Source organism: Oenanthe melanoleuca, chromosome 4, assembly GCF_029582105.1.
Source record: "Oenanthe melanoleuca isolate GR-GAL-2019-014 chromosome 4, OMel1.0, whole genome shotgun sequence".
NCBI lineage: Eukaryota > Metazoa > Chordata > Aves > Passeriformes > Muscicapidae > Oenanthe > Oenanthe melanoleuca.
The window spans coordinates 59,563,591-59,576,912 of NC_079337.1; the positions used below are offsets into that span (position 1 = coordinate 59,563,591).

Below are 13,322 nucleotides of genomic sequence, written 5' to 3' on the forward strand. Positions count from 1 at the left end.
CTCACTGCTTGGTTCCTCAGAACAGGGGCAGCTAGCAAGGTCCCAAAGGCATCCTGTGCCTCCAGGGATGGACACCTGCCTTTGTTAATACTGAAATGATTGCTTTTTTGCTTTTCCTTACCTCTTCCTTTTCTTTTTTTTTTTTCCCCTCAAAGGCAGTATAGGTTGGTTCTCTGCAATCTGAGGATAGTAGAGCAGATGGAAAAATGCTCCCCCAATATTCTCCCACCATAATCATAGTTAATACAGGTTTTGTCCAGGCCTAATTTTTTTCTCTTTTATCAGCTTATTCATAATCCCTGGGGAAAAATATTTTAAAATTATTTACCTTCTGTAATATAGAAGCAATGACAAGAAACTAATTGGAATTTTTTTAATATAAACTTCGCAAAGCGGCGATTATAATAAATCTTCATATTTTAAAAATTTAATTGAGTAAATATGTATAGTGTGCAGATGTGTTGCTCTTGCTCTTGTCATTATTATGTTAACAGTCCCTCAGATCAAGCTGGACTTGATTTCAAAGTTATTTTAAAACTTGGCACCTCTCAATGAAAATCTCTTCCATTTTCAGCGTTAGACATGTGGGCTCATTTCCTCCTGATGTTTATAACAAGGTATCCATCTCAGGCCCATCCAGGTTCTTAAAAGTTGTTTGGTTTACAATCTTGACCTCAGCCTGCCTATAACAGGTTTATTAATGCAAAATTCTGCCCACCATGAAGCTCTGTTCAGGGCTTTGTTGCCTTGAAGGATCTCTCCCCAGATATTTTTATATAACTGCAAAATAATAGTAAAAAAGGGTTAATGCATAGAGAAGAAACAAAATATCTGCAAGATAAATTATTAAGTTAACTTACTGGCTGAAATGAGATTTTGATTAAATTTCTAGACAGCAACTGTGAATAATTATGTACAGGCAAGAACAAACAGAAGAATAAACACAAAATTTCAAAGTACTGTAAACATTAGACCATACTTGGCATAAGAGCAGAAAACCAGTAACCTTTATTATTTCTCTTTTTCAATTCGACTGGAGTTGTACTATCAAAGGTAGAAAATTGGAAACAAGATTACATTAAGCTAATCTTTGTTCTGTCCAAACCTGAGGACTGTCTGAAAGCACTCAAGGATGGCTGCTGTTATCTCTGCTTGAACACACTTCTGCAAAGTAACAGAACTTCTCTCCCAGCATGAACTCTTTGGTTGAGCATAAGAAATCCTTCTCTCAAGAGCAGATTGTTTATTTGTCATTTTGCCAATTTGCAATTTTTTGTGGAAAAGTTAAAAAGAAGCAAATTTTGCAAAATTATTATTTTAGCAATATGTGTCAATTCATAATTAACAAAAGTGTGAAACTTTAAATAACTTTATAGTAGAATCAGGAAAGAAAGAACATATTTTCAGCAGTAAGAGAGTGCAGTGTAACAAAATATTAATGTACTTTGAAAGCAGTCAGTGAGGCAAAGTGAAATGCCTTTATTCTTCATCAAAAGGTGCTGTGGTCCTAATTATCTGTGCTCACTTAAATATATATTGAAATATAATATATTTAATATTGCATATATTTTAGCTTGATCACATGGGTTAATTTTAACTATGCATTTCAATTTAATTTTGATTAAATATTTTCTAAATATTTTTAATTAATCCTGAAATAAATGTGGCAATACCTTCACAGACTTAGGCTGAGATGGTCAAAACTTTTATGGAGAAATTATGTCCACACCATTGAAATTCCTTTTAAAGAGAATCTGAATTCTTCTTTTAGGGCTTAAAGCTGCTTATAAAAAAATCTGAAACTTTTCCTCAGCTCCAGCTATGATCTGTGGCTTATGGTGCAAGGCACTCCCCTGCACAACACAACTTATCCTGAATTAAATTCACCTTTTTGTTATACTTGGATAATCTATTCTTTACAATACTCTAATTCTTACTAAAATGTTTGCACTGGTTCTTAGAAGGTGCAAAGATAGCAATGAATAGAGAATTAAATGCAGACAGCCAGGAGACAAGGAGCTTTAGTAAGTATTTTCTTTGAGGGATTGGCAGCCTTTTTTGAACTTCAGTTGAAAATATTTACACAATTTGAAAACCACAGACTTACAGGCAGTTCACAAAACCTTCCTACAGAATTCTACAGAATATGGGTTGAATAGGACTGGTTAAAATTATTTTCTCAATGCTTCAATGAATTTATATAAAAATTAAGTATATGAGGAAGTGTTTAGATTCCTACGTGCATTTCTCACATATTATACTCCTAATATTAGTATCTAATATTAATAAGTCTGTGACTTCTGCACTTGCAAGAGCTAAGAGCTACCCAATGAGGAGCCAGCCAAATCCATCATGACAGCTTTATCAGCTTCTGATGAGAAATTTCCAGGTGACTGCTAGAAAGGGGATACTATTCTAGGAATGGATCACTGTGTACTTGTACCATATTTTATATTTCTGTCTATAGCATCTGCTCACAGCTTCTGCTAGAGACAGAAAAATGTGCTAAAACGGGCTTTTGGCCAATACAGATACTCATTCTAACAAACTAAGTTCCTTCTCTGAAGAGTTACCTCTGGAGGTTCCCTGCCATGACCTCTTGCATTAATTTAATCCTCAAAAACAAAGTTTCCAGTGATGATTACAACCCTCTAGGAGATGGCTGGAGAGGTACAGCCACCCTTTCTGCCTCATTTGCAAAGACTGTGCTAACAGAGTAATCATTGTGTTAGGTCAGCCTGGAAACATCTGTCCTGCCCTCTGTATTGCTGGATCACCATGGGAACAAGGAGCAGCTTCAGACAAGAAGTCACGGGAAGTACTGAAAACCACGGAGTGTGATGCAGCATTCCTGTCAAACATCCTGGCAGGCTCCCCAGGCTCCAGGGATGGTCTGCAGTGTCCATCCACCCCAACCTTGACTACTCTACTGTGACTGGTCTCTACAGAACAGTTATCCCAGCTTGGCCCTGGTGAGTAGGCTTGGCCAACTAAGCGAGAATTTTGGTTTGCTCAGACTTAGGAATAAAATACAGATCTTGAAATATGTCAGAAAAAGGCAGGGAGGGATCAGGAGCTGTTATAGCCAACTCCATGGTGCACCCACATCCCAAGTCCTGCTTGTAGGTCTGGTTATGCCACTTCAGAAAGGATATGACAGGAGCAGAAAAAACACAGAGAAGGAAAACTAGGTCTGTCAGAGGAATGAAAAGGCTCCCACAGACAGTAAATAGATATGGACTGGGACTAGGAAGTATTTTCTCACAATAGTCATGATTAAATTGTAGAAATGATGGTGTGATATAAGCCAAACGACAGCTGAATTTGAAAATGGATGGAAAAAATGGAGAATAGACACATCTGTGGCTACTAAACAGAATGAAACAAACAGAATCTATGGCATGAGAAATTTCTTAAACTGCCAACAGCTGAGACATCAGGAAAAGAACATCTTGCTGTTTCATCTGTTTCACAGTGTTCTCTTTGGCCATCCATCCCTGTCAGTCACAGAGTATTCTGTGAACTGAATCCAGTATGGCCCTTTTTATGCTCTTAACTCTTGCTTTGTGTAACTACACCAAAAAATTTCTCTCAGCCCTTTTTTGGTTCAGTGCACAGATGTCCATAACAGCAAACTACAACTTACTGTACAATTACTGTACAAGTTTCCCATTGAAGCTTATCTCCAGTAAATGAAAAGTTCATTTTCTGCTGACATCAATTTAACTCTGGTAGTATTTTCCACTGAAAATTTGTCTTTCTTTTCTTTTGTACTCATGAAATGCCTTGAATATGTTAAGGCTAATTGCAGGCAATAATATTCTTCATGATTAAACTTACAAATTTTAGAATGGGTTTTCTTACCTCTCCACTTGCTTTACCAATGGCAGAATTGAGAATGAAGTCGGGAGGAGCAAAGACATCAACCAAGGCAACTGCATCATCTTTCAACTGTTTAAAACCAAAAGACATGCATTTGACAACTTCTGTAGTTATCTACAGCTGAACTACAGAGAAGTATAAAAAATATTTTTATAAAGCACCAGCTTTGGTAATTTAAGAGAAATCCACAATAAGTAGCTAGTTTTATTTTGATTTTTTTCACTCCCAGGGTACTGCCACAAGAGACTGTATTTCAAATATTTTCCTCCTTTACCAAGGGGGTTTTAAACACATTTTAACCAATATGGTCCTGTCTACACAAATAAATACATATATTTTTGCACTTTAAAAACATAATGACCAGAATTTTCTTTGAAATTTTCCTGACCTGTAAAGAATATGTTGTAGTTTGGAAAGCTTTTGTGATAAGGAAAAAAAAATCACAAACTAGCTCAATAATGAAATAAAAACAACTGGATTGAAATATTTCACTGGCTTTCCAATGAAGACTGCAAGGCCACAAGTGTTGTGGTGTTATTTGGTAGGACGCAGTGTTTTCCAGTTATTGATAAATAAAGTAAGACTAGATTCAGGGGCAACGAGTTGCTAAACTTTACAGAAAATTATTCAGAAACCATTAACATAATATCCTGCTGACTTACCCCTTGAAGTACAGAGTAATCTGATGACTATAAACCATGTATCTCTTTTTTAGTATTTATATAGTAGATATTTAATCACAATAAACAGGCTTACCCTGTAGCAGAGCTCCAAAATAGCATCCTGAATAAACTTTCCAGGCTGTTCACCTGAAGCATAGCCACCTTTAAAAAAATTCACAGAGAAGCTTATAACAGAGAAGATTAAACTGATACAAACTTTTTGCCAAGTTCATGAGTTGAGCAGTCAAGACTAAGTAGATGCAGCTGTATAATTGAACTGACAGTCTTTCATTAATGAGCTAACTGCAAAACTCTTAATCTAAGATATGCAGAACCTTCTGCAGTAATGAGCTACACTACAGTGTCTTGCTGCCTATCCCTCAATCTCTCACACAAGCACTGGATCACAGCAAAACCTGTGATCTCTCCACCACCTCTGAGGTAAGAGAGCCTTTTGGGTTAATTTTTCACTGCAGATTCCTGCTCCAGAAAATTTGGTCGAGAATGATTGTTTTGTATTAAACAAGCAATAAGAAAACACAGTAACATAAATTGTTGTTAGGATTCCCTGCCCTGGCCAAGGCAGGACTTTATAAAGTGACATGCACAGCACACTCAGGGATCTGATCTCACCTTGGTAGAGCACAGCCAGGTGTTTACTCAAGGACCAGAGCCCATAGAGAGCACTGAGGTTCCTCAGCACTGGCTGCAGAGCCGCCGGGACGCTGGGGCTGTGGGTGTAGTCGTGGTAGCGCTGTAAGGCTGTTTGCTCAATAAAAGCAATGGCCAGGGACCGGCAGTAGTACACCTTAGGAGACAGGAGCAAGGACACTGAGTAACAAAATACAAAGATACACTCCTCAGCCTGAGCAGAATGGCACTGCTCTGGTGAAGCTAGTGGAGTTCTGCTGATTTAGGTGTGATGACACAGCTTGAGAAATTCTAAGAAACAATAGGAGAAAACACTTTCCACAACATCTGTGCAAAGGTTAGTTTTGAAATGCCTCTTAGAAGACTGAATGCCTATTACCAGTGTAATTTGGCAGTTTCACCCAGGCTTTATGGGATCAAGAATCTACATCAGAGAGAAGACAATGTAAAATCAGGTCTGCTGATTTTAGGATTGTCAAGAAACCTACATGAATCTAAGAAGAAAAAGGTAGGTTTATATTTATTTAATATGATCAGAGAATAAAAATCTTCCTATTGAAAAATTATTACAATCCCTTCAAATAATAAAAATCTGATCATGGCACCAGAAGTGGATTCTGTTGATGGATTGCAATAGATTGCAGTATGTTTTGAAGGAACTATGCAACTAGTCCTTGCCAACTATCTGATGAGAAAGACAAGACACCAGTTACTGTTACTGCAGAGTATAAAACCTTAAGTGATTGTATGTATTTATATAGAAGCATTTGTCTACAATTATATATTTTGACTTTGCTATACCTGCTCCTCTGGAATAGATTGCTGACTGACAACATTCTAGCTGGTGAACAGAAGGGGAATATGCTGCCATTGCTGTCCTGCCTGACTTGTTGCAATGATGTAATTCATGTTTAGTTTTAGTTTGTTTTGTTAAGGTTTGGGTGTTTAATTTTTTTTCATGTAGAATTACTTGATTAGTTTTAATTTTTTTCTTTCAAATGCTTGCATTATCCTTTCATTTAGATCAACTGCAGCATGTAAAAAAGGCATATTCCTAAGATCACTGTCTCTCTCAACAGCAGCTGCCCAGTGGCACACAGATACATATATGAACAGCAAAATAGACATCATCTATTCTCTGCAGAATTATGGAGGACTGCCTCCTTACTAGAAGTTTTTTTTAGATATGCTAATTCCCTAGCCAGAATGAAATAAGTCTTAACATCACAAACGAAACAGTATTTTCCTGTTATTCTCCTCTCTAATTCTACTTTCCTCTTTACCAGCGCTCGCACCAAAATAACCTAGGGATAGGCTAGGAATCTCTTCCAGATCCCCCATAGCATGAACAAATATTTTGTATTAGTCAACCACTGGGCTGACAGAAAGTGTTTCTTCATGCCCAGAAAGTTTTAAATCAAGTATGTACATGTCTTCAAAGCACAGCTTGTAAATAATTTTCAGATGTTTTTGAGGCATGACATTTAAAATAAAATATCCTGCTGTCCTGAGGATGAATTATAGGGAGAAAAGAAGAACTAATGACCTAAAGTATATCAATGCCTGTCTCAAAAGCAGTTGTGTGCTTGAACCTCTTTGAGTTTAAAATATAATAGAAAAGACAATCTTCATACTTAGCTCACCATTCTCTCTAATGCACTGGCCCCAGCACCATCTTCACCAAAATCTGGCTGACAGGCAATCAGGCTAGAGTTTCTGGCAATTCCCATTCTGGATTTGACCCTGTAAGTTTCTCTAATAAGCTGCTTCTAGGGTAAAATTAGGAAAGATTTTCTCCCCTCTACCAGTGGTTTCACACAGATCATCCCATGTTGAAGCCATACTGGGTCTTTCTAGGTGCAGAGTCAACTGTTGACTATTCCTTCCTGCTTTTTTTTGCTTTGCAGGTAAGGTAAATGACACTGACCATCTTCAGGGAGCAGACCTTTCTCAGTGAAAAATTACAAGTGTTCATTCTTGGCATGTGAGCCAATTTTTCTCATGGAGGTAGCAGAGGAATCTGGTGAGCTTGAGAATAAATACTGAAATTTGGAGTTAAGCCATTCCTAGCTGTTAAAGCTCTCTGGTGAGAGAGTGGATCTGCTATATGTAAATTGTCAATGTTTCCTTTTCAGGTTCCAATGCTGTCAGTCTGGTATCTTTCATGAGTACTTTGCACTATAGGAATTAGAGATGAAAAAGACCCATTAGGTCATCTAGCTTACCTACCTGCCAGAGCAAGATTCTTTCCTATGCTATGTATTTGGCCACAAGCACAGATGGAGAAGCAATAATCAGATGCTGCCATGTATTTAATACTCACAGATTTAGTCTTCAGAAGCTGTGCTATCAAAATTGCAGATATCACACAGCACATGCCTGCAACTTTTATGAAGGGAAATATATCCTAAATATATCCTGGAAGACTTCTGCTGATGGTAACTGTCCTCATGCTATCATGTTCTATGCAATGCACATGGTCAGGTATTAAGTTTTATTAGTTATTTGACTTGCTGCTTTATGGTTCAGGAAATTGTTCTTTATGGCACAAGAAGATAAAACTAACAGAAACTGACAGACTTGGATGAAAATAAATAAATAAAATATGAAAGATTAATGAGCATTACCTGACAGTTGTTTTTTGCCTCAAAGTCACTTCGTCCAGCCTGCTTCTCCTTATTCATTTTTAAGTCACTTTCTCGCAGCAGGTAGCAAACCAGCCATTTATAAGCTGCTAAAGGAACTGTGAAAAATAAAAAAGGAAAATTCTTAACATTTACACTTATGATGCAAGAAGTCATGTGAAAATTCTACTGCAGTCCAGATTGTGCTACTTGAGATGAAAAGTGAAAGCATTAATTAATCAATCCATTGACATGCCACTTTGTCCATTAATGTAGATGCAATAAATATCTGGGGAGAACTGTCAGATTGTGAGTGTACAGTGAAGATATAACCATGTCTGGCCATACCCTACTTCAAACTGACCCCAAGCTGGGAGACAAGGTATATTCACAGTTCAGTTTAGACTTCTTACTTGAATAATTTTTTTAGTTTAGTTTTTTTTGGGGGGGTTTTGGTTTTTTTTTTTGTTTTGTTTTGTTTTTCTTTGTTTGTTTTTTTTCCACATTAAGACTTCTACCTGCAAAGTATGAAGTCTCTTCTGAGAATACAAGAACAGAAGACAGTCCACAATTACTGGAAGCATGTGACTTGTAACATTGTTTTCACTGGTGGCTGAATGTAATCACATTTAAATTACTATTTTTGTACATAATTGTATCATATTTCTAAGAGCAGCCTAGGACTATTAAGGTAAGAAGTTACTCAGCATAAAGTCCTTGCATGAATCCTGCTTGTTTGTCTCTTAGCTAAAGGTTTAATGTAGAGCATACCTCAGGATACAGGAGGTGTTTACATGCTGCCTAAATTAACAGTCCAGTTTCTAACAGAATGGATCAATAAAGAGATTCAGGTGTTTTTTAAATTATGAGCTGGTTCAGTAGGTATCACATGAGAGGACAGAATATGTGCTGTTGCTCTCTCATTATGTGTTGGTATTCTTTTTAACTTGTGTACAACAGCCAATCTGGGCTCACAGTGATGCACAAATGGGAACAGCATCTAATGTCACACTTGACTTGATTATAGCTGAGTAAAGCAGGAAAACTACAGGGAACTCTTTTTCCACCATTACTCATTTTTCTCCATACAACTAAAAGCAACTGTCACAAGCAGATGAACTTCATGCCTTTTCAACATACTTGTAAATCCCTTGTATGGTTTTCTAAAAGAAGCTATTTTAGTGATAGAAGGTAGTGGCAATCAATCCCTTTTGTACTGGAAAACAGCAATACAGTAGAGAAAAATCCTACCTGAGAGATGTTATTTTAGAGGAGCAGAAGAAAAAAATAATATCTGATGCTATCCTCCATTTCAGAAATGTATTTTGGGAAAATTGAATGTATTTTGAAATGCAAACTACGCTCTTATGAAAGAAAAATGCATGTAATACAAAAATGTCAGCAAATATGACAAATATCTAATAAGTAGCAGAGGCTGAATCTCAGATCTCTGGATCCTTTCCTTCGGAAAAGAATTTAAAATTCTATAATCAGTTTAATAGCAGTAGAAGCCTACCTGAGGAGTCCATACAATCTTCAACACTAATGGCTGTGAATTTCCAGCCAAGGATATGATGGTAGTCTTGCAAAAAGTTTATTGTTCCCAAAGGGGATTCAAAAGGAGCTTTATCTGAAATACCAGAGAAAATAAAAATGATTTATGAGAAAAGAAATCAGACTTTTTGGAACTAAAAGCCTATTACAAAGCCATGCATACACTTGACAGGCCAGATGCAATTAGGCCATAATACTTATTTTATTATGGCCTAGTCCAGCCAAAAGAGGACTGGTGGACAAGTGTGGAAAAACCTGACATCACTGCCTATAATTATTCCCCATAAGATTCAACTCCAACTGCTGAGTTTTCCAGCTCTGTAAGATGCTAGTGGAACTCATTGCTGGAAAACTAAAACAAAATCTAGAGAACTACAAGATGTGGTGATGGATATTGCTACCAAGTCAGGTGATATGAACTGTTCCAAGTACAATAAACAGACTAATGATGACTTTACCAATACAGAGTGACAAAATTACAGAATGGTTTGGGCTGGAAGGGAACTTAAACATGATCTTGTTCTAACCCTCCCACCCTGGACAAGGATATCTTCCACTAGACCAGGTTGCTCCAAGCCCTATCCAGCCTGGTGTTGAACAGTTCCATGGATGGGGCATCTGCAACTGGTCAACTTGTGCCAGTGTCTCACCACCCTTGCAGAGAAAATTTCTTCTGAACATCTAATCTAAATCTCTCATCTTTTGGTTTAAAGCCATTCCCTTTTGCCTCATGACTATCTGGAAAAAGTTTTTTTTAAAAAAAAAAAAAAAAAAAAAAAAAAAAAAAAAAAGTAATGTAAAAATTTTTTATAAGTACTTTTTTATAAGTACTGGAAGACCATAACTAACCTTCTCTTCTCTAGGCTAAAGATACCCAGCCTGTCTTCACAGCAGACGTGGCCTCCTCTAGACCCTCTCTAATGGGTCCGCAACTTTCTTTTGCTTAGGACCCCAGACCTGGATGCAATATTGAGGTAATTTCATCAAACTAAAGTGCACATCTCAGGGAGCAAGATATGGCTTAACCTGATTAGGGATGGCAAAACATCTAGCAAGACAGAAGAATATTTCTTGCAGTAAATATTTCTGTATTGTGAATGTACTGTATGATGGAGTCTGCAGCACATTATTTATGCTCCACAAAAGTATTAAATGACTGTCAATGCTTTCAGTATGAAATTACCTCCTAATTCCATTAGCTACACATTGTTGGGTGCAGGATAAGATTCCATAATGAAAACAAACCTCTTATGCAATCCATCCAGCTCATTAAGTAGTTGCTGGTTTGCTGAAGCAGGACATTGTTATCTCCCTCATACGTGCAGTTTGGATCATTGTCATTTCGGATTTCACCCAGACGATTCACTTCAGAAGAACAAGTGCACAGTTTAATATATTGAAACATATTAGTAGAAGCTGACACAGATTAAATAATTATTCTGGGACAAAATGCAAGAGAGCTATCCATTCCTGTATGTAAAACTATTGTTACAAAGAGATGAGCTTGAAAATTCACTGATTACCTTGTACAGCAAAGATTTTAGAAAAGTGTGGCATTAAACTTACAGGAGAAATTTTCGTCTATAAAGTCTGCATCTTTATATTTGAAACTGAGACTGAACTACTTGTACAGTCTGTTCAAATACTGGTGCAGATCCTGTATGGGTTCAGGGAGGTTTTTTTGTGACTTCAGGTACGAAATAAGATTTAAAAATATGGATATGAAGATAAAATACTTTCAAAACACATAGCTAAAATTCAGAAATCATAGCACAACAGCAGTCAAAGAATACACAAAAAACCATTCTCTTTCTGATCAGTGCATGCAGTGTGTGTAACTTACTGGCAAGGTAACCATGCCCTCCACAAGCCTCTCGGCACTCCTGGGCTGCCTGCTGAGCAGTCCAAGACGTCAGCGGTTTGCTGGCAGCAGACAAAGCATGAATCTCACGTCCCAAATCAGCCTTTGTGAAAAACAAATTATAAATGGGGAATAACTTCTTCTAGAGAAATTAAGCTGGTGACCAGCTAAAACCATAGATACATGTACTGCTTTATAATAAACAGCAACTGGCAATATAAGCACACAACTTGGAGGCCAATGTAAGTGCAAAGCCTATTCTTTGGTGCTATAGAGAAACACTGCCACAACTGAGGAACCTTCAGCACCAACTTTCTTTTATGAGACAGAAATAAATGTGCCAGATAATGGGCACATGGGTGCATCTCAGCTCAGCTGTACCAGCTGGCACAGCATTGAGTGAGTTCACCTGCCAAGCTTTCCCTCCCAAAAATGGAGAAGGAGGTGGTTGAGGGTGGCCTGTCCAGACAAAAGCTTCTATCCCCTCTGTGACATAAGCAATATCTCTCTCCAGCCAGCAATAGGATATATTTATTGCCTTACACAGTTTTCACTGATCTTTTAACCATCAGTTTTGCAAAGAGCAGGAAAACTTTTATGTACATCCTCAGAGACTCCAGAGAATCACAGTAGCCTGCATTTACACTAACTCTGTTGACCTTCCTTTGCCAATGCATTTGGAATTCTGGTTTCTGGAGACAGGGGCTTGATACAACCAAAGCTTGATTAACAGCACCTCCCTAAATGGTGTTGTTGGTCAATGATCTTGTAGAACAAAAGGAATCCATAAGGATTACGTTCTTAAAATTTTCAATAATGAGATTCTTTCCTATCATGACTTTTTCTTGATAGCCACTGTTTTCCCTAAGATTAGTGACTGCACTGCAGATCCCCAGAGAAGATGTGTAAGGTAAAACGATCAAATAGATTCTTCCATGTTTTGTGTAGAGAGGAAAAATTAAAATATCCTGTCATTATTAAAAATTATTTCATGAGCTTTACTTCAGATAAAAAAAAGCTTGAGGACCTGAGCAATACACAACCAACATGCAGGCCCTAAAAATTTTATTGCCAAAAATTATAAAAATTATAAAATTCATATGCTGTAAAAACACAATACTGAAGTTAATTTGATTAAGAATCAGTCCACAGAGACTGATAGAATAAACTATTTCCTCTGTAAAGGCATGACTTTCAGTGGGCTGATTGTGGATGAAAAATTCAGCATTAAGACTCAAAAGTCAACTTTTTTCACTAAAAGTATTCATTTTAATTCATAAATTTGAATTGCAAACTCAAGCCACACTCAAAGAGTCTGTGCAGGAATTAAGATTAGTATATTTTCAGAAAATCTTTGATATGTGCTCCCTATAGAATCATTTACAACAGTTATAAGCTAAATTTACACCATCATAATATATTTATGATTAAAAAAATATGCAAGAGAACATAACCTTCAATCCTACAGAAATCAATAAATCTTTAATAACTCCATCAAAACTAATTTCAATGCTTTTCTAAATGTTACTTTCATCAGTACTTCATATGCCTCATATTTCTGAGACATTGCTCTATCATTCTTGATTGTAAGAGAGTCTAAGCCTTCTAAATAGGTCTTCCACTTAACAGTTTACAGTTTATTACAGTAAGAACTCAGTGAAGAGGAAATATGTAAACATCTCACCTGTCTCTGATTCCTTTGCTTTGTCAACACACCTGCAAAAAACTCTACAAAGTTCTCAAACACGGACTTTGAGAAATAATCTAAGGCATATGCAGCAGCCAGATAAGGTAAAAGACGCCATTGCTGGAAAAAAAAAAAGAAATAAATTGATCACAAATTTATAGATGTTTTAAATAGTTATTATATTGAACCAACTCGATTTTTACTGTGTTCAAAATGGAAATCTGCTTAATGGAGAAGAGAACAATAACCACCTAAAATGTAATTTAATTACATTTAATTATGTTACAGCTGGTTATTGTTCTCTCTATACAAGTTATGGTTGCATTGTTTTAGTTCTCACATTTAATGAATTTGTGATAAGCATTCTGTTTAACCAGGGAAAAAGTTCACTGAAGGTTTGG

At 36.8% G+C, this 13,322-nt stretch overlaps 1 protein-coding gene across 1 annotated transcript in view; it reads right to left on the reverse strand.

The window, feature by feature from the left end:
* Positions 1 to 358: 358 nt before the first annotated feature.
* ACOX3 (acyl-CoA oxidase 3, pristanoyl) overlaps positions 359 to 13,322 on the reverse strand; it is a 32,573-nt gene continuing 19,609 nt past the window's right edge. Inside the window, exons 10-18 of the mRNA XM_056489530.1 lie at positions 12,919 to 13,041; positions 11,217 to 11,337; positions 10,619 to 10,738; positions 9,336 to 9,449; positions 7,823 to 7,938; positions 5,178 to 5,352; positions 4,639 to 4,706; positions 3,865 to 3,951; positions 359 to 780 (exon numbers count right to left, since the gene is read on the reverse strand). Of these exons, the coding sequence (XP_056345505.1) occupies positions 661 to 780; positions 3,865 to 3,951; positions 4,639 to 4,706; positions 5,178 to 5,352; positions 7,823 to 7,938; positions 9,336 to 9,449; positions 10,619 to 10,738; positions 11,217 to 11,337; positions 12,919 to 13,041 (1,044 nt within the window). The 3' untranslated portion in view covers positions 359 to 660. The remainder of the gene's footprint in view (positions 781 to 3,864; positions 3,952 to 4,638; positions 4,707 to 5,177; positions 5,353 to 7,822; positions 7,939 to 9,335; positions 9,450 to 10,618; positions 10,739 to 11,216; positions 11,338 to 12,918; positions 13,042 to 13,322) is intronic.